A 27,345-nucleotide genomic window follows, 5' to 3' on the forward strand; every position below is an offset into this window, starting at 1 on the left:
TGAGCTCAGTGTTTCATGTTGACAGAGTATTGAAATAATTATCTGTTTTTAATCAAGTCTTTGCAGGTCTGTCCACAGTTGCTCTTGAAGAGAAAACTGGTAGGCTGATGGTACATGCAAGAGAACATATATACTTTGACTTCAGTTTGCTCCGTTGCCATCTGCTGGTAGATGTACATAACCCATGGGTCCTGAACCCATCTGCCTATATAAACTGTTGTGATAGCTTTACCGAATGACGGTATATAAAACTCAAAACATAAATAAATAAATAAAATATATTAAAGAAAAGGAAATTATGAGGTAAATAGTAATTTCTCAGTAGCCACACTGTAGCCCAACAAAAATACAGTAAAAAATACCGCACATTGCTTCCTTGGCATACCATTTTATAAGAACACACTGGACAAAAAATTAAGCATATGGTATATCATGAGTTTAAAAAACAAACAACTAAAACCAATTAATAATATCAAGACAACGATCAAAGCAACTCATCAACAAACCACAATTATAGCGGAAACTAATACCAGACTCCAATAAATTAAAACAAAATAGACCAAAATAAGGAGACAAATATTTGTTCAAAAAGAAGAAGGAAAACAAAAACTGATGTTCACTAGCACCATGAGCGATGGAGCCGGAACCCGTTCTTCCTGCCCCGTCTAGAAAAAAAAAAAAGTTTACTACAGGTGCACCTTAAGAACACAGCGCCCCTCCCTCCTCTCCATCCCTAGAGAGTTTGCGGAATGCGCAGGCGCAGTTCTCAGCAAAGGCTCGAGGCAGGCAACCGGGGAATCCGAAAGTGAACGCAGCGCCTGCGAAGTCGGAGAAATAGAAACTGTAAGGGAGGTATGCGGAGGGCACGGACCCTGCGCATGCGCCGGAGACGGCGCGAGGGCGGGGCCCGGGATTTGCGCGTGCGCGCCGGCGGTACTTGTCTGCGCTTTGAGGCACACGGAGTGGGTGAGAGGGCGTCGCCGGCGGTTACGGGTGCGCTGAGAGTTTCTCCATCGCTTGTCCGCCTCGCAAATCTTCCATTCTGCCTTAAGATAGTGACCGAGTCCCGGAGGCAGCGGCGCCTTCGGCTCCGCAGGTAAAGTGTCTCTGCTTCTCGCCTGCCCGGGCCGGTCCCCTTTCCCTCCCGACGCAGGGCGTGTGTTAGGAGACGGAGTATGTAATATCGGGGGGAGCGCCAGTATTATAGATTTTGAGCCCTTTTTTTTCGGGTTGGGGCCCGCCGCCGCCTCCTTGTCGACTGTGGAGCCCGGACTTGATCGGGTGCGCCTCTCGTTGTGTCCCGGTGGTTGGAGCTAACGCTTTTCTCCCTCTCTGTCGCGGTTTTACTGTAACGGGAGTAGACGGGAGGGTAGTAGACGGTGCTGCCTGGGCGTCATGGGAGGTGTTTGGGCATCTCTTAATTTGTGCGACGGCCGCCTCCGCCCCGGCCTATTTCTGTCAAGTTCAGTAGCTACACACTAGACTCAAACCAGAGACTGGACGTGTGACTCCTGCCACCACCGTATCGGAATCTACCCGGGTGTTAAACCTGTCTGTGTGTGCTGTACGAGTGAGTCCGACTGAATCGATCTCGGATGTTTGAACGCAGACTGTTTTATTATATGACAGGCAAAAAGATCGCTAGGAAACTAATTCACTTATACTTTATCTTGCATATTTGAAGCAACCTTCTCTTCCTTCCCCCCCCCCCCCCCCCCCCCCGATTTTCTTTAACATCTAGAATAGAGTGGTTGTCGGGTTAGCCCACTTGAACGTGCAGAAAAAAGTCAATAAATTGGAAAAAAATATATATATTTTTTTTAGTTTGAGCATTTATTTCTTGACTTCCATTTCTGTGTTTGGATTTCTTTAGTTATGATTTCTTAGAAGAGGGATTGGTCAATAGATCTTACCTTATAGGATAGATCAGTGGTTCTCAACCTTTTCTCAGTTGGAATACACAAGATGGTTCTCACATGTGTGACATTGACCACATGATTGTCACAGGGCTAAATGTAAACATACTTTTTCTTCAGGAACTGCACTGACCTCCCAGCAGTGGGTACAGAACTAGGATTTTCCCTGATCAATTTACCATGCAAAAAAGATATTTCTGGTGTCACCTCAGTAACAGCAACATAAACACACTCTTCTACCAGGTGCAATAGCCCTCTTATGAAGAAACTTATTTACCACCAATACATGTCTTATTGAGAAAACACAGCAAATAATAATGATACAAATGCCTGCATGCTATAAAATACCTCAACTCTGTCACACATGCAAAACAGACCTTCACAAAGTACAGAAAAACCACAAATTACAAATGACAGAAACTGGAATGGAAACCCCAAAAGCAACTCTGCATGCAGTGCAAAACTGAAGAAATGGAAACAGAAATATAGCACCTAACAGACTCCCAGGATCTGCAATAATGCACACAAATTAATCCATACAAAGTTACCCCTGCATTATGGAACTCTATCAACAATAACAACCCTACCTATGAAATGACAATATTACAAATATGTAACCAGGCCCTAAACATCAATTCACCTCCTATTAGGAAAACAGAACAAGCCAAGTTGCTATAGATCCCTACACAAACTGCAAGTTTGCAGACAACCCTTACCTGGGTCACACAGACCCTCACCAAATACAGAATAAAGTGACTATCAGGCTAATATTTTTGTTTTTTCCATTGTTGCACAGCATCATGCAGTCTGGCTTCTTGCTGTTTCCAGTTCAGTTTTTGTCTCCACATGTCTGTCTATACATTTCTCAAGTAATATAAAATAATTCTAAAACTAGCATAATGAATGTTTCAAAACAACTGTTAAATATAACATCCAATCATTTAAAACTTAAAAATTATTAAAAATTCACTAAACACCAATAAATATTTCAAACAGCAGACACATCTCATAATATCCAATAATTAAAATAGCAATCAAGAAAGATAAACTTAAAAAGTCACCTTTATGTACCCTCTTCAGCAACTCTCCTACTCCTTTCCCTTGTAGGCCAATAGTACACACCAGAAGCAGCAATGGCTGCTGAAGCTTTGTCCTAGTGTGCTCCTCTTCCTTAGGGCCCATGAATAGTTTCTCTCACACACACCCGTCACCTCCCTGACCGCTCTCTCTCTCACACACACCCGTCACCTCCCTGACCGCTCTCTCTCACACACACACCAGTCACCTCCCTGACTGCTCTCTCTCACACACACACACACCCGTCACCTCCCTGACCGTGCTCTCTCACACACACCCGTCACCTCCCTGACCGTGCTCTCTGGCCTCTCTCTTGCTCTTACACATTTTCTCTCCCTTACACAGTCTCAATAACACACTCTGTCTCACTCACCCCCAGCACACATGGCAGCTACAACACAAGGCAGCCAGTATGCTGCTATTAAAGAAGTGTCCTGACAGGCTGGGACCTGCAGCAGGAGTGACTCTGCCGCAGAGCTGGGGCAGCTAATTGCTGGATTTCCCAAACAGCCTCAGGGCAGGAAATCCCCATGGCCACATTCTCAGCTGACTGCTCTGCGCCGCGATGATCGCAGCATAGGCAAACAGCTGAGTGCTGCCTTCTTACCGCTACGGGGCCAGGGGGAGTTTTGGGAGCCTTGGGACACAATTTCTGCAGTAACAGCAGTAACATGGCCCTTTCTTCTTCCCGCATGCCTGGTATTCATCATTCCTCTTCTGGGCCACAAGGGTGGAAAGTAGAAAAGGCCGTGTTGTTGCTGATTTCCACAAATACTGCTGCCGTTCCAGTCCGGGCTTGAATGTGCTGATAGCACAGGCAGGAATGGCAGCAGTGTTCATTGAAGAATTCTTTGTGTCTCACTGGGTGGGGAGAGGGAGGGAAGAGCAGCAGGAGACCAGGATGGGCACGACACCTGCCGGTGCTTGGTGACACACTGGTTGAGAACTGCTGGGGTAGATAGTCAACCTTTTTGTTCAATTTAACAAGTGCTTAATGCAATATTCAGACGTTTAACAAAATACGTTTGTCGTTTTTTGTTTTTTTTTGCTTTGGGTGAGGTTTTACTGTATAGTTCACTATTTAAGTTCAAAAACAGCTTGTCAAGGTGACAAGTTCAGGGCAGTGAGCTGATAGGATTTGTTTTGTTAATTTAAAAAACATAGGAATTAAATTAAACTTAAAATCAAGTAACAGTTTACAAATTTAATAAATTATTTTAGGAACTCAGAGTACCTCCAGATTCACTTAACTTTGAATTAAAAGGTAATGCAAGTAACTGGGAGGTATTTAAATGACTGTTCTCTCTCCTAGCCTGCCTTTCCAGATCTAGGGCAGTGGTTCTCAACCTTTTTTCTGTTGTCACACCTGATAGATGCTCATATGCATGACATACTGCACACAACACATCACAGCGGAATTAAAATTCTAAATATTAAAATTGTTGCAAGATAAATATTGTATGCTTGCAGTGTTTTTTAATGGGTAGGATTGCTGCTGTTTGAGTTCTGGGTACTCTAATGGTATGGCAGGTTTGCTCTATAGTTTCTCAGTGCCTCTGTTTGCAGATTTTCATGTTATTTCACAAAGAGTTTGGCAGGAAAGGGATTCTGAAGTGCTGGTTACTGAAGGGATACCAGAATTTGAATATATTTTTTTGTATGGTGAGTTAAAAGGGGAAACTTCTAGTTCTCTATAAAACTGCAGAAGAGGTCCGAACTTCTTGAGGTTCACAGTGAGGTGCATGAGAGTTTGTCTGCTGTTCAACCCTGTGTCAAAAATTGTGCAACACTAATGAAGTAAAGATGAAATCTTTTGTGAAAAAATACAATTTAATAACTTTTTTTTTTTTTTTTTACAAGCAGGTATAGAAATTAAAGAATACAATGCACTTCTTTTGAAAAAACAAAAGACAGCTAAAGATCCTTACCCAGAACTTACATGCTAGTTAGCAGAATCTCACATCTGTCACACGTGCAGAGCACAGACTTGCCCTTACCTATTGCCGATTAAAGGACTATAAATTAAAAATAGAAATATACAGACAAATCCCTAAACCCTGAGAAGTCAGACTCTCTGGGGCAACTTTTAAACTGCATTGAAGTGTAAAGTCTGCAGGTAGTTTTTACCCATAGACTTTTTATACTAGTTTCTAAAGGAGTACTCCATTTTGATAAATGAGTTGGAAAAAGTACGTGCACAGACTTACCCCGGTTATTTGTTTGAGTACTTTTTCAAGCTAAAATACATAGGTACTCCCTGCTGTGAATTCTCAGCAACAAACACATATGGCTGTGATAGAAAGTGTAGGCTTGCTATGTCACTGTGTATCCTGACACACACTGGTTGAGCAGCAGTTCTCAGCCGGTGTGTCACAGCACTTCCCAGTCCCCCACTGGCCCAGTTGCTCCCCCTGCCCCAGCGAAATGTGAATGCTTCCAGTGCCTGGGCTTAAAATACTGATAGCCCGGCGGAATGTGGCAGGATTGCTAGAAGAAGCACTCAGTGGTACTAGCAGCATGATCTCTTCTTCCCGCCCCCTGCGGCCCAGAAGTGGAAGTGGTGTGCAGCAGCTTCGTGCACCTGTAGAAGAGACCATGCTAGGTACAAGTGTGTGCAGCATCAGATTGAAGGAGAAGAGCAGCGTGGCCCGGAGCAATGTCAGTCCCTATGGCCGATGGGACCCTTTTCTTGAGGCTGTGAGGGCTGGAAGAGGAGGAGGAGGCTGCTGCTGCTAGTTCTTCAGTGAGTGAGCAAGCGTATGCATGTGAGACAGCATGTATGTAAGTGATTGAGAGAGAGCCTGTTTGTGTGAAAGAGAGCATGTGTGTGATTGAGATCCTTTGTGTGATTAAGAGCCTGCATGTATAAGAGAAGCAGAGCATGTGTGTAATTGTGTGATTGAGAGCATATGTGTGTGAGAGCCTGTGTGAGAGAGACCTTGTGAGTGACTTAAGAGGAGAAAGTTGCAATCAACTCCCCCCCCCTCCTAATTCACAACAATCTCAGGGTGCCTGGGAGAGCAGAGCATTTTTATCCTTGTTTTTCATTATTGGATCTTTGTCTGCTGTTTTGAAATATTTTATTGGTGTCTGGAATTTTTTGATACGAGTTTTAATTATTGGATATCCCATTCATCAGCTGTTTTGAAATCTTTTTCTTTTTATTAGTATAATTTTACTGCTATTGATGTTTATATTTTCTTGAATTTTTATGAGAACTGGTGATGTTACTTTTTTTCCTTTGTTGCACTGCATACAGAGTCTCTGGCTTATTGCGGTTTCCAGTTCCATTTTTGTCTGCTTTATGGTCCCTTTATTCTTTGTTAGGTGAAGGTCTGCACATGTGACTGAGGTGAGATTTTCTGCTGGCGTGTAGTTTCTGTGTGTAGGGCTCTATAGCAGCCTGGCTTGTTCTGTTTTCCTAATAGGAGGAATATTGGAGTTTTAAGGCCTGGTGTAATATTTTCCGTGTTGCCTTTTCTTAGGTACAATGGTTACTGTTTGAGTGCTTTGGTGCTGTTCTGGTATGGGAGGTTTACTATTTATGTAATTTCTTTTCAGAAAGAATACTTATCTTTTCTCTGTCATTCTTAACAAAAAATTAATACTGGGCTCTTTTTTTTTTTTAATTATTTCTGCTGTGGATTATAATGAGCAGTGTGTCACACACATGGGTGTTGTCCGTAAGGTGTGTCACGATGGGAAAAGGTTGAGAGCTACTTCTCTAGGATATACATATACAGACCTTTGAATCTCTCCATATGCTTTATAACAAAGACCACTGATTGCAAGCCCTGTGGACCTACTCATCTGGTTTATAGCCTTTTAAAGGTGCAGCCTCTAGAATAATTTATAGTATTCAGGGGCAATATCTAACTTTTTTTTTCCTGCTAACCATTTTCTTTTTTTTTTTTTTTAATGTTTGTGGTTTTGAGTCTAGGATCTCTGGTTCTATTTTCATATTTATTTATTTGTGGTTTTTATATACCGATATTCGTTTAGTAACATCGGTTCTCATTCAACAATAATTCACAACAGTGCTGTATAAATATAGGTATTAGCAGCAGTGTTTTACAGATAACATTTAAACTTAATAGAGTAATGACAAATCCATATAAATGCAAGGGGTTAACAAGGTAGAAGGTAACTTTATACAAGAAATCTGCCAAATTAAAAGGCAATGTTATATTAACTAGCGGTATAATTCTCTTGGATCTCTATTTGATGAAATTGAATTAATGGACTAATATCTCTAGGGACATCTGTAAGGGCATTGATTATTGCACATTAAGAAAGCATAAGGGAAGGACAAAATTACCAGAACTTGAAAACCTGTTATCTGCGTATTGAGGTGAGTGGTACCTCGATATGATTGGTATAATTAAACTAATATGAATAATAGCTTGTAGGAATGCATCTCTGTCGAAGGGGAGAAATTCTAGGGAGGAACCTATAAGAAGCGAAGGGGTATGGCATGTAAAGCACTGGAAGGGAAGACTCGAGAGGAAGGAAGGGGTATATCTGCGAGGAAGGGTGCAGATATGAGAGATTCATGAAGGTGGGGTTGTGAGATCAAAGGAGGATAGCAGTGCTGATATTTGATTGCGACTACCTTATGTAAAAGCTTGTATGAAAAGCCATGTTTTGAGTTTTTGTTTGAATTTCTTTGGGCATGTTTCTTGACGGAGATCAGGTGGCATGCTGTTCCAGTTTGAAGGCCCAGCTATGGTCATGCCACGCTTTTTGGTTGCGTGGAGTAGAATTGCTTTGTGGGAGGTTGTGTATAGCGTGGCAGCATGCTGAGTTCTAGGGGGTCTGGAGTGCTTGTGGAAACGCGGGTCATTGTTGAGCCAGGTCATATCTTCAGTGTGTAGGATCTTATGTATCAAAGATAGTGTTTTGTACATGATCCTTTGCGCAATGGGCAGCCAGTGCAGATCTTTGAGAATGGGTGTGATATGTTCAGACTTAAGTGTGTTGGTGAGTATGTGTGCTGCTGCATTTTGCAACATTTGTAATGGCAGGATGGTGGACTTGGGTAGGCCTAGGAGGAGGGCGTTACAGTAGTCGACGTTTGCAAAAATAAGGGATTGCAGTACGGTGCGGAAATCACATTGGTATAGAAGGGGTTTTAATTTTTTTAGGGTATGCAATTTAAAATAACCATCTTTTATAGTGTTGTTAATGTGTTTTTTAAAGTTAAGATGGTTGTCTATTGTGACTCTAAGATTTTTAACATTTTGCGTAAAGGCAACTGTTTCCAAATTTTTTAGTGTGCTTTGAATATTTTAGCTTGGTTTGTTTACTTGTATTTCAAGTACTTGATATTTGTAAATATGCTGAATATCCACTTCCTGCAGCTTATATGTAGTTGCTGAGGATTCAGAACATTAGCATTGTAGTGAATGTGATTGCAGATGAAGGGCTATTTTCCTTCAAAGAAATATTGTCAAAAGTTAAAAGATTTGCTGATTATATATCAAAGCTCCGATGGGGAAGGACAAAGTAAAATGGAGCAATCTAGTGTGATGACCCACAGAAATGATCAAGATCTGGAAACATGGATGAAATAAAGCGAAAAATTGATTACTAGTGCACATAGTTGTCAACCTTTCTATTAATATGATGAAGTATTCCTTCTGTGGTTACATACAAGTCAAAGCGGTATTTAAACATCATTAGGTAACATTTTAGAGCGATAAGAACAAGCAGTCTTCTGTTCCTTTTGCCACAAGCATTTCTTCAGACTACTGTTTTTATCCATGACTCCTTGTCTCTTTGGACTTTGTTCTTCTCTCTATATTTCCTAGATTTTGTGAAGGACAGGCAAATTTGTCATTTAAACTTTGTTTTCTTTCTTTTAGCACTTATTCCAGAAGCTTTAGTTTAGTGGGTTTTTTGTTTTTTTTTGTGAAAAGCATTACTTTTTTTTTTTTTTTTTTTAAATTTAAAAAAGTGGTATGTTTTTGATCTCAAACCCATTTTTCTCAGATGGGATGGTATTGAACTACTTCTACAAGAGGGTCTGCAAACATTTTGTATCTGGAAGCAGGTCATATCTGTACATGAGATCTTTAGGATGTCCTCCTGATCTGTGGGGACCTAGTAGGCAATGCTTTGCATTTTCCTGGTTTTGTAGGTCCATGGTACAGCTTTAATGTGTCAAAGTAGTTTGGATGGAGATGGGTTGGAGGCAGCTATGTTTTCATGTTCTTTGTTTAACTTTAGTGCTGCCTGTTAGCAGCTGCTGTTGCAACTCCCTTTCTTGAGCCTAGAGACCAAGCCCACAAATTTTAGATGATTTGACACCCAAGTTTTTCCCAGCCTTGACAGCTTGGAATGTGCAGTACTCTTCCATGTTCAAGCTAGTGAAGTATGCAATCTGCATATAAAATAGAGAATGAGAATGTATTCTTAGAAACATAGGTTTCAATGACAGTTTTTGCTTTTAGCCACCCATAAGCACTATTGGTGCTATTCCCTCCTTCACTTCCATAGTGTCCTCCCACCCTTCCCCCCCCCCCCCCCAACAGCAATCCAAAGACTTCACGTTTTTCCTTTTCTTTGGTCTTATGGATTTGGAATTGATGTCACCATGCTGGCTAACTATTACAATAAATAACTTAGCTAAGTTTTATTTCTTTAAATATATTTTTCCCGTCGATAGGCTGAACTAGCCATGCTGTATGGGAGACGTCACCTGTGATCTCTAGGTGGAGCTCTGTCAGGAAAATTCAGTTAACGCTGCAGCTTCTGTGTTCCCTTCCCGTGCAAATCAGAACCCCTCCTTCTCAGTCTGTTTTTTTTTTTTCCTGTGTGCCATCGGCACGTGGAGTTTCTCCTCATAGACCGACATAACTATTGTTACCTATGTCTGGGGCCGGACCACGACCAGTCCTCTTGTTGGGACTGTGGTCAAATGTCCCCCCGTCCTCCCCCCCCCCCCCCCCCCCCCCCCCCCCCCCCCCCGGGCTCAAAGACAGCAAGGTGAAAAAATTGCACACCTCCGGGCCGAATTGGGCTCTTATGCCCTAATGCCGGATTGTTCCACCCACTTTTCACCCGGACTGGGCAAGGTCAGGCAAAAATCAAAATCAAAGCAGACGTCCTCCCTGGGGCGTCATGGCAAATCTCAGAGTGCCGCTCTGATTTTACTTAGCCCTCCTGAAGCGCCCACTACATTGGCGTCGTGAGACGTGGCAAAAAAGATCAGCTGAAGCGGACTTGCGTCGAAAGAGGGAGGTTGGGACAAGTCCTCCCAGGCCAAAGAGAAAGTATCCAGTGCGGGTTGATGCTGACGCAAATGCTAGACATACCCCAAATGCGCTGGAAGCGCACGGCGCATTTGAAGCGCCCGAAGCACTCTAAATGGTCAGCGCCATAGTGGTCGGCATCATAGTGGATAATACTTTAAAATCGTCGGCTCAGTGTGCTGCAGCAGTCAAAAAAGCAAATAGAATGTTAGGAATTATTAGGAAGGGAATGGTTAATAGAACGGAAAATGTCATAATGCCTCTGTATCGCTCCATGGTGAGACCGCACCTTGAATACTGTGTACAATTCTGGTCGCCGCATCTCAAAAAAGATATAGTTGCGATGGAGAAGGTACAGAGAAGGGCAACCAAAATGATAAAGGGGATGGAACAGCTCCCCTATGAGGAAAGGCTGAAGAGGTTAGGGCTGTTCAGCTTGGAGAAGAAACGGCTGAGGGGGGATATGATAGAGGTCTTGAACGAGTAGATGTGACTCGGTTATTTACACTTTCGAATAATAGAAGGACTAGGGGGCATTCCATGAAGTTAGCAAGTAACACATTTAAGACTAATCGGAGAAAATTCTTTTTCACTCAACGCACAATAAAGCTCTGGAATTTGTTGCCAGAGAAGGTAGTTAGTGCCGTTAGTGTAGCTGGGTTCAAAAAAGGTTTGGTTAAGTTCTTGGAGGAGAAGTCCATTAATGGCTATTAATCAATTATACTTAGGGAATAGCCACTGCTATTAATTGCATCAGTAGCATGGGTTCTTCTTAGTGTTTGGGTAATTGCCAGGTTCTTGTGGCCTGGTTTTTGGCCTCTGTTGGAAACAGGATGCTGGGCTTGATGGACCCTTGGTCTGTCCCAGCATGGCAATTTCTTATGTTCTTATGTTATGTTCTTATATGACGCATCGCTTAAACCGCTCGACTCATTCGACGCCTTCCAGAGACCCTGCGTATTCACGCAGAGATTTGACGCATTCACCATCTGGAAAATTGGCGAGCCCTACAACGGAGCCCCGCAGCACAGGGGCTACTGATATTCCGAGCCCCCTCAGTTCTTCCCCATCTAGAAGCTCATCGGGGGGCTTGGGTACAGTCTATTCAAAGATGTCCTCAGTTTCTTGAAGGAAGAGCCTGTCACCTCAACTGCAGCAGCCTCTGATAAAAAGGCTCATGCTTTCCATCTAATCAAGGTGGGCAAAAGGAGGGCATCTTGAGAGCAGCACTGCCTCTATGACCCAGACCACTTAGTCTCCAGCCTCCCAAAACCAGAAGCGTCGCCCCTCAAGCCATGCTCCATATCTGAGGTCCTATCCACTTTCTTTTAATGATCTGGAATCAAAGGTCTCAGGGATGGTGCCTCCAGCCTCCTGCTGCTCCGCCGGCTCAAGCCCGAGGGCCTAATTGATTCAACATCCCCAGCTTCTCCAGAGTCACAAAGCTCGAACTTGCCTATTTCTCCACCTTCTTCCCTGGGATCCTCCAAGGGCATGCCGTCGGAGCCACCAGAAGGACCTCCGGGACCTTTCATACGCAAAATTCATCGAGAAGGTGGGCACCCTACTGAAGGTGAAGACAGGAAAGGTCCCGAACCTTAGATTCAGAGGTACTGGGGATCTTAAAAATTTTCGACATCCCTCCTGAACCAACAATGCTTCCACCATACTCAGTTCTAGACACAGTGCTGCGTAAGACGTGAGTCTCCCTTCTCTAACCTATCTGCCTTCAAAATGGATTTAAAATTTCATATGAGGAACTCAACAGTATATTCCATGGTTCGATTATCACACACGTCTATAGTAGTTGAGTCAGCTCTGCAGAAAGTGAAGAAATCCCGCCTGTTCTCCATGCCCCCAGGTAAGGACAACAATCCTAGATGATTTCAGACAAAAGACCTACCACTCCACGATGTTGTCCTCAAATTCAACATCATCAATTCTGTATTACACAATACATCTATGAATGCCTACAAGCCTCAAAACCCACATGCCTTTCTTCTTTGGCTCGGGGTTCCTTGCCCCAACCATTCCTCGATATGGAAGAGGGTTTGCGTCATCTACTCAGGACAATTTATGAGGCTTTTGAAACATCAGCTCGCACTTCGGCTGCAGCCATCAGAACGTGTCGCATGGCATGGTTGAGACAGTATAAATCACAACAGAATAAGCCCAACTGTGCAATCCCGAAACCTGAAGTACAAGTACAGGATAATATAACAAGGTTTCTAGGTCAATTTTTTCTCAATTTTAACACGCCACGTACATACAGATTTATATTAAGATAATTGTGTAGGACCACTAGCACAGGCACTCTTTAATATTCAGAAGACAGATGTTTTCCAGCTTGGGATTCCTATTCCTTATTTGTTAAATGTTAACCCTTCTTTGGAAGTGGCTCCTTTGCCAGCAAAACCATTTGTAAGAAATTTGGGAATCTTTTTAAATCCCAAACTGAATTTTAAATAATACATTGTGATGTCCAGGAATGCTTGGTGTGATCACTATGTAAGTATTTCTTACAAGTTCTCAATCAGTTTTGTTCAGTCAGTGGTTTTTATCAAAGCTGGATTATTGCAGTTCTTTGCCATTTAATCACTCTCGGGCCGATACAGTAAAATTGCGAGCGAGCGCACAGGCCACTCTCCTGTGTGCGCGATACAGTAAATGTATTTAAATTAGGGCCGGCGGTAAAAAGAGGCGCTAGGGACACTAGCGCGTCCCTAGCGCCTCTTTTCGGACAGGAGTGGTGGCTGTCAGCGAGTTTGACAGCCGACCCTCAATTTTGCCGGCGTCTGTTCTCGAGCCCGCTGACAGCCACGGGTTCAGAAACCCTACACTGGCAAAATTGAGCGTCCGGTTTTCAAGCCGCGGGCCTATTTCAAAATGTTTTTTGTTTTTTTACTTTAACTTTTGCCATGATATTAAGTCGGAGGGTACACAGAAAAGCTGCTTTTCTGTGCACTTTCCCGGTGCCGGTAGAAATTAGCGCCTACCTTTGGGTAGGCGCTAATTTCTGAAAGCAAAATGTGCGGCTTGGCTGCACATTTTGCTTTCTGAATCGCGCGGGAATACCTAATAGGGCCATCAGCATGCATTTGCATGTTGCGGGCGCTATTAGGTTCGGGGGGGGGGGGGGGGGGTTGGATGTGCTATTACCCCTTACTTGAAGGGGTAAAGTTAGCACGTCCAAAACGTGTGTCCAATCGCGGGTTAACAGTGTGCTCCGCCGGAGCGCACTGTACTATATCGACCTGTCTGTAGTCTTTTGTGTTTGCAGCAGGTCCAAAATGCCATAGCCTGCTTGATTTCTGATTCTGGATTCAGGGATTTTATTTCATATGTCTTGGCCAATATTCATTGGTCCTATGAAGATTTATGTATATGCTTGATATTCTTTCCACAATTTAAAATAGACAAGGATAAATCTGATCCAGTACAATGCTGTCAAATTTATTTTGCATGTAATATTACGATATCACATGGAGATGGCCATACTTCGAACAGGCTCTTAGTGGGTGTTCTAAAATTCATTACATACAGTAAGTCATATATATTTTCTACATACAAAGAGCATGATTTAGCAAAATATTTTAGCTTGACCAAGCACAGTCTGTCTTCTGCATTTTATTCTAGCAATACATGTCTTAGATCATTATTGGTCAACAGGTCAATATAGCTTAAGTTCTAATTATAGTTATCTACAGTTACCTACAAGCACAGCACATCTTATTACTGATGGAGAGGATCATGCTTGTGTCTAATTAGGAAACCTTGACTTGTAGTCTTTTTATCTCGTCCATGGAGCCAAAAATTCTGCCAATACAGCCTTGAGCAACTGTTAAATATCCTTTATTCTCCTTATAATCTAAAAATGGTTAGTGCCTGCTTGCAAAATCATATGTCTTTGGCCTGATCTGATCTCTAAACTGCATAAGTTTAAAGCTAAATTGGACAGAGAATCACAATAAAACTTTTTAATTTACTCAGGCCCTCTTACCTTCAAGGCTAGATTTAAGGTCATAATGTCTGATGTTTAGAGCTCTGCATGGTATGGGTCAGAGATACTTACAGGTAAGACTGTGGCCTTGTGTTCTAGCCTGTGGCTTGAGATATAAGTGATCCTTGTTTATGCTTTTTCTTTTTGAAACATCACAAATGGATTCGTCCCAGAGCTTGGGCTTTCATGTGCACCCCATTTTTATGGATCTCCCTTCCTTCTGACTTTTGTCTTGAATATAATTTAAAGCATACTTCTTTCCTTGTCTTTTGCTAGACCAGTCCTTACTTAAGGGATTTCCCTTCTCCACAGCTGCTGGGGAACAGAGTGCCACACCTTGTTCTCCACTGTGACATCACATCCAGGTATGAGGGAAGTATGGCTATAGGCAGTTGCCAGTAGTCTGTCTTTGGGGGCCATTTAAGAGCTTGTGCATAGCTACACACCCAGACATCAGATGTTCTGTCCCTTTGAGGAAGCAAAGAGGAAAACAGGCCACTCTTTAGACCAGTAGTTCCACAATGGGACCTCAACACGGCACTTCGGGCCCAGGCAGGGCCACCTTTTGAGCCTGGCATCCTTAAAGATCTGTCCATCGAGGCAGCCTTTCTAGTAGCCATCTTTTCGGCTAGGTGAATATCAGATTCAGGCTCTCTTCTGTAGAGATCCATACTTGACTTTGACAGTGGATTGCACAGTCAGACAGGTTCATGCCTTTTTGCCCAAAGTGATGTCTGTTCGACCTAATCTGGCACGGTCACTGCTGGCCTTTAATGTTGGTAGGGTGTGGGGGAGAGAGGTGAAAATGAACTTATTGGATTTTTAGTGATATTGAGCTACCTGAAGGTAATGAACCCCTTCTGAGGGTTGGATAGACTTTGTACTGCATGGTGGTATGTGGGAGGGGAAGATAAGGAAGGTGAAATTTGATCTTAATTTCCTTTCCTTTTTGGCTAAACCAGTCCAAATACCTATACAGGAAGAAGATGCAGTTGTGATCTAATACAGATTTTTTTTAACAATACCTTTCATTGTTTAATCCATAAGTGGGAGACAAGGGGCAGACTCCATCCCTGTCTCTCAAAAAAAAAAAAAATACTGTAAAAGAAAGCAGTTCACACAAATCACAGTAGTTTCTACTTTTTTGTTGTGGAACCACTTGAAGAGGATTGGGGTAGCCTTGATATTTTTTTTTTCTTTGTTCATTTTATTTTGTTGTCCCTTTCTTGCTTTCACACCTCCCTTATACCTGAACATAATGTCACTGGGAGAAAAAGGTGCTGTATGCTCTTGTCTCTTGCAGCTGTGCAGGTGGGAAATCTCTAAAGTAAGGACTGGTCAAGCAGGCCTCAAGGAAAAGAAATTATCAGGCAAGATTAAATTTCACCTTACTTGAGCTTTTTATGATTTTTGTTGTTAGCTTTGTTATATTTTGATTGCTGTGGTTAACAAACTTGTTTTTCTTGCACAAGTTAGATTCTTTTTGTATGTTTGCTGTGCATAAACTTAGAACTTTTAGTGAGACTCATTAAATTTTAATGAGTAAATAGTTGCGTGCACAAAAGTCTTCAGTGCTGGAAATGGCATTTCCTTTGAGACTGCATGAACTCCAGCAATAAGAATTGGGAAGGGCTGGCTGAAGTCTGTCACCCCGTGCCAGATTTGGTTGCAAGGACTCCACAAGGTGTGTCTGGAAAGCTTAGGTCTGCGATCGAGATAGTGATGTTATGGTTATTGATGTTTGGGTGGATCCTTGGACACTGTGGCAGCTGACCATGCCCATGGGGGGCAGATCTGTGAGGGACCACAGTGTCAGGCTAGACTCTGGACACACAAATTTGAATCTTTTATTAAACAGGTTTGGAAACCACCAGAGGTGGCAGTAGTGAGTAGTGGATGTTGAGCCCGGCTGGGCAGGTCTCCCACAGAACGCTGGAACAGCGAATCCTCTGCTAGGCTGTGCTGTAGTGGAAAGAGACTGAGAGTTATGAGTACACAATGAGAAGCATTGAGTCCCAGGTAGAATTAGGAGAAGCTCCGAGACGGGGAGAGCAGGCCCTCGATGAGCGAGTACCTGATCCCTTAGAGCAGGGAGACTCAGTTGTAATGTAGTCACACAGCAGTAACAGATTCCACTAGACGAGAGGTCTGGCAGCGGAACAGAGGGCAGGCCCTCGAGGAGCGAGTACCTGGTTCCAGTGAAGCAGTACTGTGTAATAGATGGTAGTTATATTCACAGATGGAAACTGTTAGTGAAGTCTTCCAAGTAGAAAGGCTTGAAGATGCAGGCAGCGACTCAGGGATAATGGGCCCTCGAGGAGCGAGTACCGGTTTCCTGATAGCACCTGAAAGAAGCAGAAGAGGCCCCCGAAGAGCACCTTGTTAGCAACCCCAAAGGTTGTAAGAGTTCCAGATAGCGCTGGAGTGGTAGAGCAGCTTCGGTACGGAGAGCGAATCCCATCCGTAGTTATCTTTGCTAACTCGATGAGCTAGCAAATACTGTAGGCTTAAATATCTGGGCAGCGTGACGTCACATCAGGGGGACGCCCCTGAGGTTCGCGCCAACGTAGAAATAAAGATGAGGGTGGCGTGCGCGCGCCCCTAAGGTACCTTGGAGGAGAATGACGGGAGGCAGCACCAAAGCTGGTCCGGGGACGCCGGAGAGGACGGCAAACAGACGCCGCAGCAGCCAGTAGTCCGAGGTGAGCGGGAGGAGCCACAAGAAGTGAGGTAGGCAGGGCAAAGGCGTCGAAGACCGGTCGCAACAAGTGACTGCAAGAATAACTGATGAAGAGATTTGTGATCTGGAAGCCCTTGTCCTAAAAGTGTTTCAATACTACCATCAGTCTGCTTGCTGTCTGAGAAGTTGTGTTAATGGGACTGACTGTGGACATGGTTCTGAGGGGAAACTAGGTGATAAATGCTCACCGAAGAATGATGGCTGTAGCGATAATTGCACCGTGGTCCCCAGGGAGAGCATCATGTGCTTCTGCCTACTTGGGAAGTAACTGATTTCTTACAAGACCTATTGGATCCAGAGCTACTGTGCTAGGCACCAGTATAGCCAGAAGTTCAAGCCAGAAAAAATTTAACATGAAGTGCTCTGTGAGGGCTAGATGCTGGAACCCAATGGAGACAGCTGCATAAGTCTTGATCTCTTTAAGCCCTTTGTCATCTTCACAGTTATTGTCCATGCCTAATTTGTGCTTGTTTATGCAAATCATGTGTTTATGTGCATAAAACATGATTTGTGCCTTTTCTGTGCATTAGGCTGAATACACATTTTCACTTTGGTTTTTGTGCCAGTGTCCCAACTGGTATGCTGTGGCACATTGGTGTGCCGTGAAGGATCTGCAGGTGTGCTGCAAGAAGAGCTGGGTATATGAAGAGGAGGCGCCGGCAGCCTTCAGTTTTTCTTTTCTAGCCTTCAGGATGTCCTGCCAGCAGAGGGTGTCAGAGCATGACCTATCTGCTTCTTCCCTCGCTGCTAGCTGTCTTGCATGACACACTGGCCTTGATCTGTTACTTTTGCAGAGGCAAGCTGGCAGAGGAGGAAGCAGCAGCAGTAGGTAAGTGCTGCCAACTTGTGCTGGCTTGGGGGGGGGGGGGGGAGAGAAACAGCTAAATGTGCCAAGGGGCATGATGGGAGGGGAAGATCAATGTGCCACAGGGTGTGGGGGAGAGGGAAGGTGATGCCAGGGAGGGGGAGGGAAAGTAATGCTGGCAGGGGAGTAGGAAAGAGGGATGATGATCAGAGGGATTGGGTGGCTGGACAAAGAAGGTGGTGATATACCAGAGAGGTAGAAGGAGAGGGAAGATTAAGATGATGGTGCCAGATAAGTGGAGGGGAAGAGAAAGTGGGGATGATTCCAGGAGGTAGAGGGATGAGATGCCAGGGAGGGAGGGAGAGAGAAGGGAAGAAGGTGATCATGCCAGGGAGAGAGAAGAGAATGTGGTGGTGATGCTAGGAATTAGGGGAGAGGGAGGGTGGTAAGTATGGCAGGGGAGAGGGAGGGAGAGAAAAGGGAAGGTGATCATGCCAGGGAGAGAGAAGAGAATGTGGTGGTGATGCCAGGAGTTAGGGGAGAGGGAGGGTGGTAAGTATGGTAGGGGAGAGGGAAAAGTAGGTGATGTTGCCAGAGGGTGAAGGGAGAGAAGAAAAAGCAGGTAATAATACCAGTGGGTGGAAGAAGAGTTGGGGAGAGGGAAGGAAACAAGGTGATGTCAGAAGGTGATGATGCCAAAAAGGAGAGGGAAGAGGAGGTGGTTGTGATGCCACATGGGTGGAGGGAGAGGGAAGGTGTTGGTGATGCCAGGGTGTGGGGGAGAAAGAAGGGAAGAGAAAGTGATGTCGGGGGAAAGGAAAAGGTGATGTCAGAGATGGGGTGACAGGGAAGAGTAGATGTTATGATGGTGTGCCATGATGAAATGAACCCTGTGCCAGGTGTACCACGACGCAAAAAAAGTTGGTAATCACTGGATTAGTATACCATTTGCTTACTGAATTGGGAGGAGTTGGCTTTTTTTTTAATCACATGCAATAAATTGCATTTCAGTGCTCAATTTTAATGCACAACTTGATATATCAGTCTCTAAATTTGTATTTTTGAGTATATATTTTCTACACTTCTTTGTTGCTTACAGAATAAAGATGCAGGAAACAGAGAAGGAGCTGATAGCAAAGATGCTGCGAGCAGTGCTGCAGTCAAATAAAAATGGGGTTGTCTTATCTCGGGTGCAAGGAGAGTACAAAAGCTTGACGGGAGATTGGATACCATTCAAGCAGCTGGGATATCCTACCTTAGAGTCATACCTGCGAAGTATTCCTATGGTTGTCAGGGTAGAAGCCAACAGAAGTGGCGAGGTAAGATTATTGTAAAATCATAGTAATCCTACCGCAGTATACATGTCTTTACACTTTTTTCATAACTGCTATTAAAATTTTATATTCTGTTAAGTGTGTCCCTGGTCTGCAGATTTTATGTAATAAGATATATATATCTATATAGATAGAGAGATATCTATATCTTATATAAAATCTACAATGTATAATGCAGAAAATTTTGTTGGGTGTAGACTTAATCTCAACAGGCCAAGACAAAGATCAACACAAGACAGATCATCAAACAGGATATATACTGTTACAGTTTTACAAGTATACTACTTTTTATGCACCACCTGAAGTACTAAAGGGTAAAGGTTTAAGGTTTATTGTTTTTCTATACAGTCACATCGGCAAGGCCTTCACAACGGTTTACAATTAATTAACAAGGAAATACAATAATACAATAAAATCAAGAGACAGCTAAAATAATTAAAAAGATAAAGCACGGAAAAATAAATAAATTAGCTGTTGGGCTAAAATTCTAGATCTAAAATACACAACGCATTCTCACAGGACAAGCAGGATGGTAGTCCTCACATATGGGTGACATCACAGGATGGAGCCCAATCACAGAACACTTTTTTGTCAAAGTTTCTAGTACTTTGACTGGCCCCTACTGGGCATGCCTAGCATGGCACTAACCCTGCAGCCAGCAGGGGTCCCCCTTCAGTCGTCTTTTTTTTCCACGCAGCAGTGGCTAAGCAGTTAAGGAGCTCCACAGAGAATAAAATGGAAAATGTCATAATGCCTCTGTATCTCTCCATGGTGAGACCGCACCTTGAATACTGTGTACAATTCTGGTCGCCGCATCTCAAAAAAGATAATTGCGATGGAGAAGGTACAGAGAAGGGCGACCAAAATGATAAAGGGAATGGAACAGCTCCCCTATGAGGTAAGACTAAAGAGGTTAGGACTTTTCAGCTTAGAGAAGAGACAGCTGAGGGGGGATATGATAGAGATGTTTAAAATCATGAGAGGTCTAGAATGGGTAGATGTGAATCGGTTTTTTACTCTTTTGGATAATAGACTAGGGGGCAGTCCATGAAATTAGCATGTGGCACATTTAAAACTAATCGGAGAAAGTTCTTTTTTTCACTTAATGCATAATTAAACTCTTGAATTTGTTGCCAGAAGATGTGGTTAGTGCAGTTAGTATAGCTGTGTTTAAAAAAGGATTGAATAAGTTCTTTGAGAAGAAGTCCATTACCTGCTATTAATTAAGTTGACTTAGATAATAACCACTGCTATTACTAGCAATGGTAACATGGAATAGACTTAGTTTTTGGGTGCTTGCCAGGTTCTTATGGCTTTGATTGGCCACTGTTGGAAACAGGATGCTGGGCTTGATGGACCCTTGGTCTGACCCAGTATGGCATGTTCTTATGTTCCTGACAGGAATTTTCCTCACAGAATTATTAAAAAGTTTCATACCCCACAGTGGTCCCTCCTTTGAATTTTTGACTCCATGGTACTCCGGTAAGATTTTACCCTTTTTCGGTTGATTCCCGTTGAGTTAGGCCCTCGCGGTCTACTTGCCGTCGACCGTACCACGGCTCGAGTTTTTCGTGGGCATGGTGTCGGGGTTCCATCGGTGCCCAGACTGCATTCGCACCATGTCTGTTACAGACCCTCATTAAGTCTGTGTAATGTGTCTCGGATGTGAGCACGATGTCCTGACCTGCACCAAATGTGCCCTAATGACACCCAAGGGTCGCAAGGCCAGAATGGAGAAGATAGAACTTCTCTTCCGTGCTCAAACCCCCCCGATGCAGTCTATTGCATCGATGTCAGAACCGGCACCGTCAACTTCGCGCCAGCATTGACGACTTCTCGGCCTTCAACTCCCTCTACTCCCCCTCAGGATCGAGGGGATCGTAGAGAGCGACATAGACATCGGAAGCCTCAGACCATCGAGGGAGCGAAATCATCGACCTCGCCATAGTCTGAGCTGCCATCGAAGAAACCCTGTCCAGAAAAGGCACAGACCTTTTCGGCGACTGGGTCACCGAGGCAACCCTCACCCGAAAGGGGATTGGAAGCCGCGACTCCGCCTTTAACGGTGGTCCCTCCGGCTATGCCTCTGCCTCCTTCTGTTCCGGAGCCGGGGCTGCTTGTTCCAGGTTTCTGAGGAGAACTGGACCGGCTGGTTCAGGAGGCCATTGACAAGGCAATGCATCGACTCCAAGTTCCTCCGGCACCAACACCGGTACCGATCATGGAACTGACCACTGACCTGATTCCGGCAGCGTTGGCACCGCTGCTTTCAAAAATGGAAGTGCTCATCACTGCTTTTCCACCGATGGATCCCGGGTCACTGGCTCCAGTGCCCTCTCACTTACCTTGTCATCGGGAGGAAAAACACCGTTCCGCATCCCTCCATCGGGAGTCCTACAGATGCCTCCGCCACCGATCCATTCATCTATGCCTGCACTGGTGCCTTCGATGCCTACACCAGGACCTTCAGGGATTCCACCGTCCCGTCCCCCTAGGGCTCCTAGAGGGGCAGATGCCGATCCCTACGATACCTGGACACATGATCTTCACCAGACACCGATGACCTGCCTTCACCACCTTCTCCTTCTGAAAGCAGAAAGCATTCTCCTCCAGAGGTCCTTTCCTTCATAAATTTTGTGAAGATGTCTGATTTCCTGTACATACCAGGATCAGTCCAGAAAGTGGGTTATCTTCCTTATAAGGTAGTGCACCCTCTACTAATCCTCAGTATTCTCTTGACTCCAGCAGATGACAGTGGTGGCTTTCGTTCCCCACTGAGATGACTAGAAAGCTATTTTAGGAATTTTCTCAATTTTCCTCAGTTTTCCTTTCTTTTGGATGGATCAAGTCTAATTAAAAAAAAAAAAAATTTGAATTTTCTGAGGGAATTATTTGGAGAGCTTTCCTATAGCCTCTGCTCCTGTTTTAGTGGGAGCATTCTATAGCTTGCAGGCAGTACTATTTGCAGCTCTTCCCACCCCTACCATCTCTGTTGTTGGGGTAAGTTTGTTTTTATTTCCTTTTGACAGGTTATTTCCTCTTCCTCTCTCCGGGGTGCAAGTCGGTGGTGCCGACCTCTCCCCCTGTGGCTGCTATCCGACCCGCTGCCCCTGAGATGCCGTTTTCCTTGGGGCAGCCGGCACAGAGAGGCGTTATTCCTCTGTGCCTCTATCTGTGGGTCGCTGAGGGATAGTGAGAGAGCAGGACTGAAGTGGAGGCTATTACCCGCTTCTTACAGCCTTGAACCTGGTGAGCGTGAGGAAGAACGGGCTGAAGCGGAGGTTTTTCCTGCTTCCCGCAGCTTTAAACCTTGCCTGTTTCTCACGTTAAGAACAGCTGGTTCCCTCGCGGCTCCATCGGCATCGATGACTTCTCGGCCTTGGTCGAGGCTCTCCCGCGAGGGGATTTGCACAGCTTGCTTCCCTGGTGGGGAGGGACCCTCTCAACCACCAGGCCGCTCTGGTTCTCGTCTTCTGGCGCTCCTTGACGCTCAGGGGCCGGCCCCGATCCCGCTGACCGCGGGAACGGCAACCATTTTGTTTCCAGACTCGGCTGCTCCGGCGCTAACAGGAGAAGAGCAGGATGCTCCTTTTTCATCTCAGCCGCCGTTTTTTTTTTTTTTTTTTTTTTTTTTTTTTAAATTTTGCATGTTCAGATATATCACAATATCGAAATAAAAAGAAATAAGAGATCGCACATCATTTCTATTTTCGAAACTTTACAGGAAAACAAAACTGCTATATTCAAAAGCCAAGATCTCTAGTTAAAGGAAAAATTGGGAGCCAGGAACTATAGGAAAATAGGAGCTCATTTATGATACAAATACAAGTATTACCACGCATGACAAGCCAACATTATTCCCACCTGTTAAACCCCACTTGGCTTCCCATCTAGAAATCCCCTTAATTGTTCTGGTTCAAGAAAAACACATTTTTCATTATTATATTTTATCAAACATCTGCAAGGATATCTGAGTATCATACTGGCCCCTCTTTCCATAACTTCTGTTCTCATCAGAATAAATTTTTTCCTACGTTCTTGTGTAGTACGTACAATGTCTGGATAAATCCAGACCTGTTGGCCATGGAAACAAGCCAATCTATTTCTGAAAAAATTTCTTAATACTAAGTTTCTATCATATTCCAATGCAAATGTTATTAACAACGTTCCTCTTGTGGTAATCTGATCTTGAACAGATAACTCAGTTATATTCATAGTAGATTGTTCTTGATCTCCTGGACTCTTTTGTAATCCAGTTTTTCTTGATGTAAAAAAGGCTTTTGTTATAACAGGAAAAATCTCTTGTGGCATAAGACACTCCTTCATATAGTTCTTGAACATATCTATCGGTGACACTTTTTTTAACTCAGGAAAATTCACCACCCGTAGATTTAACATACGTAAAGAGTTTTTTTTCAATATTCTCAAATTTTTTCTCAGTCACAATATTTGATTTAATCAAGTTTGTCTGTATCTGATCCATCGATGTTATCTTCTTTTGTACTTTCTCCAAATTTTCTTGTATCACAGTTTTTTCAATTTTTAAACCTCTTTTATTAGTTTCCACACATACCTGAGTCAAAGTTGTTATCGCAGTTTCAATAGACACTAAAGCTGATCAGACAGTGTCTAATGTCACAATCGAGGGTTTATTCAAAGAGAGAATTTTACCTGAAATTAATCCTTCCACCATTTAGGGCAAATCGGGTCCTTCGATGTTTATTGCCGGTGGAGCCATTGGGGTTCTAGGTGTCGATGTGATTCCTCTCACCAGGACATTCACATCCCCCTCATCTGCTCCTTCCTCGCACGCCTCGTCCAGACCCAAAGGCGCCAGCTCCCTCTCACCCACACTCGGGCTGCGCAAGATCTTCAATTCCACGCTCCGCCTGAATCCGCGGTGGGGAGGGAGTATCCGGAGCCCCCGGGCTCAACTAAATCATTTCGGCCATTGAGGGAGAACAGAGCTCCTGGCCCTCACTCACCGCGGCCCTCGTTTTCGAATCCAACATGAAGATGCTGGAAAAACTCTCAATTCTGCTTTGCTGGGTGTCCTCAAGTTTCAGAGGTAAAATGTTCTTCAGTTTTGCTTTGCGCTTTTGTATGCGGCATCCTGCAAAGCAAATAGTTTTAAGGCAATATTCAAGAGGAAATTACAAAGGAACGCTGAGAGAGCTCCTCCTGCGTGTCCTATGTGTCGGCCATCTTGGCTCCTCCTCAGCCGCTGGTTTTGACACCTATTTCACCTCTGGAGCCTTTTCCTCCGTCTGGGGATCTTCCCACTCTTCCTCCATCGGGGCCACCTCCCGTTTTCCACGGATTTTGTTCTCCTGCTTCACAATGCTTACCTGGCCAGAATGGGCTAGCACTAGGAATTTTTGGCGGGACCTCCTCCTAAGGTACCCAGAATGGCTGATTCCACTGAGGTCTTGGGAAATGCCCAGACCGTGGGGAGTGCCCAAGGGTCAGCGGTCCCGGGACCAGGGGAAACTCTGACCACCTCAAGCACTCCGAGGGTCTGTTTGGTATACCCCTCTGCGGGCGGAGGGGGGGGGGGGTGTTCCTGTTCCTCAGTAGGATCCGGATGAATCTTCAACTATGGCTCAATTGGAAGGGGATGATCCTAGAGTCCTGCGGATCTTCCAGAGGGATGAGCTGGACCCCCTCATTCCACATATCCTACAGGAATTGGACATTGAGGCCCCTCAGGACCCGCCTGAGCCTAATCCTCCAGCGAAGAAAGGGGATCCCCTTCTGGCTGGTCTACGTCCGCTGTGTAGGTCCTTTCCTTCCCATCCCACGTTCCTTCAACTGTTATCCAGGGAATGGGATTCTCCGGAGACCTCCCTCAAGGTCGGCGCAGCTATGGATAAGCTATATCCTCTCCTGGATGTTCTCCTGGAGCTTCTTAAAATTCCCAAAGTAGATTCTGCAGTCTGTGGTGACGAAAAGAACTACCATTCCAGTAATGGGTGGTGCAGCCTTGCGAGATCTTCAAGATCGAAAGCTGGAAGTTTATCTTAAGAGAGTTTGAGGTGTCCACCCTGTGGGTCCGGGGGGCCATTTGTACTTCCTTTGCTCAGCGTGCAGGCCTCCGCTGGCTTCAACAGCTTCTCAGCTCCCAGGAGTTGCCTCCTGAGGAAGCACTTCAGGCAGACCACCTGGAGGCCATCATAGCATATGGAGCAGATGCTCTATGTGACATTCTGAGAGTATTGGCCAGATCTATGGTTTCTGCAGTCTCGGCTAGACGCCTCCTCTGGCTTCGCAACTGGTCAGCAGATTCTTCTTCCAAGTCGCAGCTGGGATCCCTACCCTTCAAGGGCAAGCTACTATTTGGGGAGGATCTGGACCAGATTATCAAGTCCCTCGGAGAGAATAAGGTACACAAACTGCCAGAGGATTGCCCTTGTTCTTCTAGGTCTCTTAATTCCACTAGAAGCCGATTCAGGAATCAAGGTCGTTTCCGCCAGGCAAGGACTGCAGCTCCTCGTCAGCCGTCCTCTTGATCTCAATACTGGACTCGGTCCTTTCGTGCCCGAAGACAGCCCCGCTCTGGTCCAGCCCAGGGGACGTCCTCCAAGTCTTCACAATGAAGCTATGCCGGCCCACTCCCCGATCCCCAGGATAAGGGGACATCTCTCCCTTTCCTACGAGGAGTGGGTCAACATCACGTCAGATCAGTGGGTCCTGGATATTCTAAGACACAGCTACGCGTTAGAATTTGCTCCGCTGCTAAGAGACAGGTTCCTCTTCTCTCCATGTGGCCCAGTCCAGAAACAACTCATAGTCCAGCAGACACTCGACAGGCTTCTGGCTCTCGGAGCGATTCGTCCGGTCCCCCGTCCCCCCCCCCCCGGAAGTAGGCTGGGGACATTATTCGGTATACTTCGTAAACCCCAAGAAGGAAGGTTCCTTCCACCCAATCTTGGATCTCAAAGATGGTCAACAGGGCCCTCAAGATTCCCCACTTTCAGATGGAAACCTTGTGCTCCGTGATAGCGGTGGTACACTCCGGAGAATTTTTCTCCTCCCTGGATCTGATGGAAGCTTATCTACACATTACCATCCTCCAAGCGCATCAGCGTTTTCTGCGATTCAAGATTCTGGGACAGCATTTCCAGTTCCAGGCTCTACCCTTTGGTCTTGCGACCACTCCGAACCTTCACGAAGGTGATGATAGTAGCTGCCGCTCTCTGGAGGGAGGGAGTCTTGGTGCACCCATACCTGGACGACTGGCTCATTCGGGCAAAGTCCTCAGCCCAGTGCCACCAGGCGGTCGACAAGGTGTTGACGCTTCTTCACTCCCTCGGTTGGGTGGTCAACTTCGCCAAGAGCAGCCTTTCTCCATCTCAGTCTCTGGACTTCCTGGGGGCGCATTTCGACACAGCACTGGGCAAGGTGTCTCTGCCGGACAGGGCTCATACACTCATAGCTCAGATACAGCGATTCATATGTCTCTCGCGTCCAACGGCGTGGGATTACCTCCAGGTTCTGGGATCTATGGCTTCCACCATCGATCTGGTCCCCTGGGCGTTTGCACATATGCATCCCTTATAGCGCGCCTTGCTCTCCCGCTGGAAGCCGGTGTCTCGGGACTTCCATGCCATCCTTTCTCTCCCGCAGGGAACCAAGGACAGTCTCTCGTGGTGGTTCAACCTGTCTCATCTTCTCCAGATTGTTCCTTTGGACATTCCGAAATGGGTAATCGTCACGACGGACGCCAGTCTCTCTGGCTGGGGAGCGGTGTGTCAGATGAGTTCTGCGCAAGGGAAGTGGACGCCGTCCCAAGCAACTTGGCTGGTCAATCGCTTGGAGACCAGAGCAGTACGTCTGGCATTGAAATGCTTCCTACCTCTCGTTCATCTTCATGCAGTCCGAATACTCTCAGACAATGCGACTACTGTGGCCTACATCAATCGCCAAGGGGGCATGAGGAGCCGGCATGTCTCTTGGGAGACAGACCGGTTGATGGTGTGGGCGGAGACTTATCTCTCCCGCCTAGCGGCTTCCCACTTCGCAGGCATAGTCAACGTTCAAGCCGACTTTCTCAGTCAATATCTCGATCCCAGAGAGTGGGAACTCTCAGAAGAGGCGGTGAATCTCCTGTTCCACAGATGGGGGACCCCCTATCTGGATCTAATGGCAACCTCCTGGAATTTCAAGGCAGCATGGTTCTTCAGTCACAGAGGGAGTGGATGCCTTAGTCCTTCCCTGGCC

General features: G+C 45.1%; 1 protein-coding gene across 3 annotated transcripts in view; it reads left to right on the forward strand.

Moving 5' to 3' along the window:
* The first annotated feature begins 839 nt into the window (after positions 1–839).
* TDRD7 (tudor domain containing 7) overlaps positions 840–27,345 on the forward strand; it is a 345,168-nt gene continuing 318,662 nt past the window's right edge. For all 3 annotated transcript variants that reach the window (XM_029603524.1, XM_029603532.1, XM_029603540.1), the window contains exons 1-2: positions 840–1,096; positions 18,891–19,110. In XM_029603524.1, the coding sequence (XP_029459384.1) occupies positions 855–1,096; positions 18,891–19,110 (462 nt within the window). In that variant the 5' untranslated portion in view covers positions 840–854. The remainder of the gene's footprint in view (positions 1,097–18,890; positions 19,111–27,345) is intronic.

The sequence above is a fragment of the Rhinatrema bivittatum genome, chromosome 1 (assembly GCF_901001135.1).
Source record: "Rhinatrema bivittatum chromosome 1, aRhiBiv1.1, whole genome shotgun sequence".
NCBI classification, from domain to species: Eukaryota; Metazoa; Chordata; class Amphibia; order Gymnophiona; family Rhinatrematidae; genus Rhinatrema; species Rhinatrema bivittatum.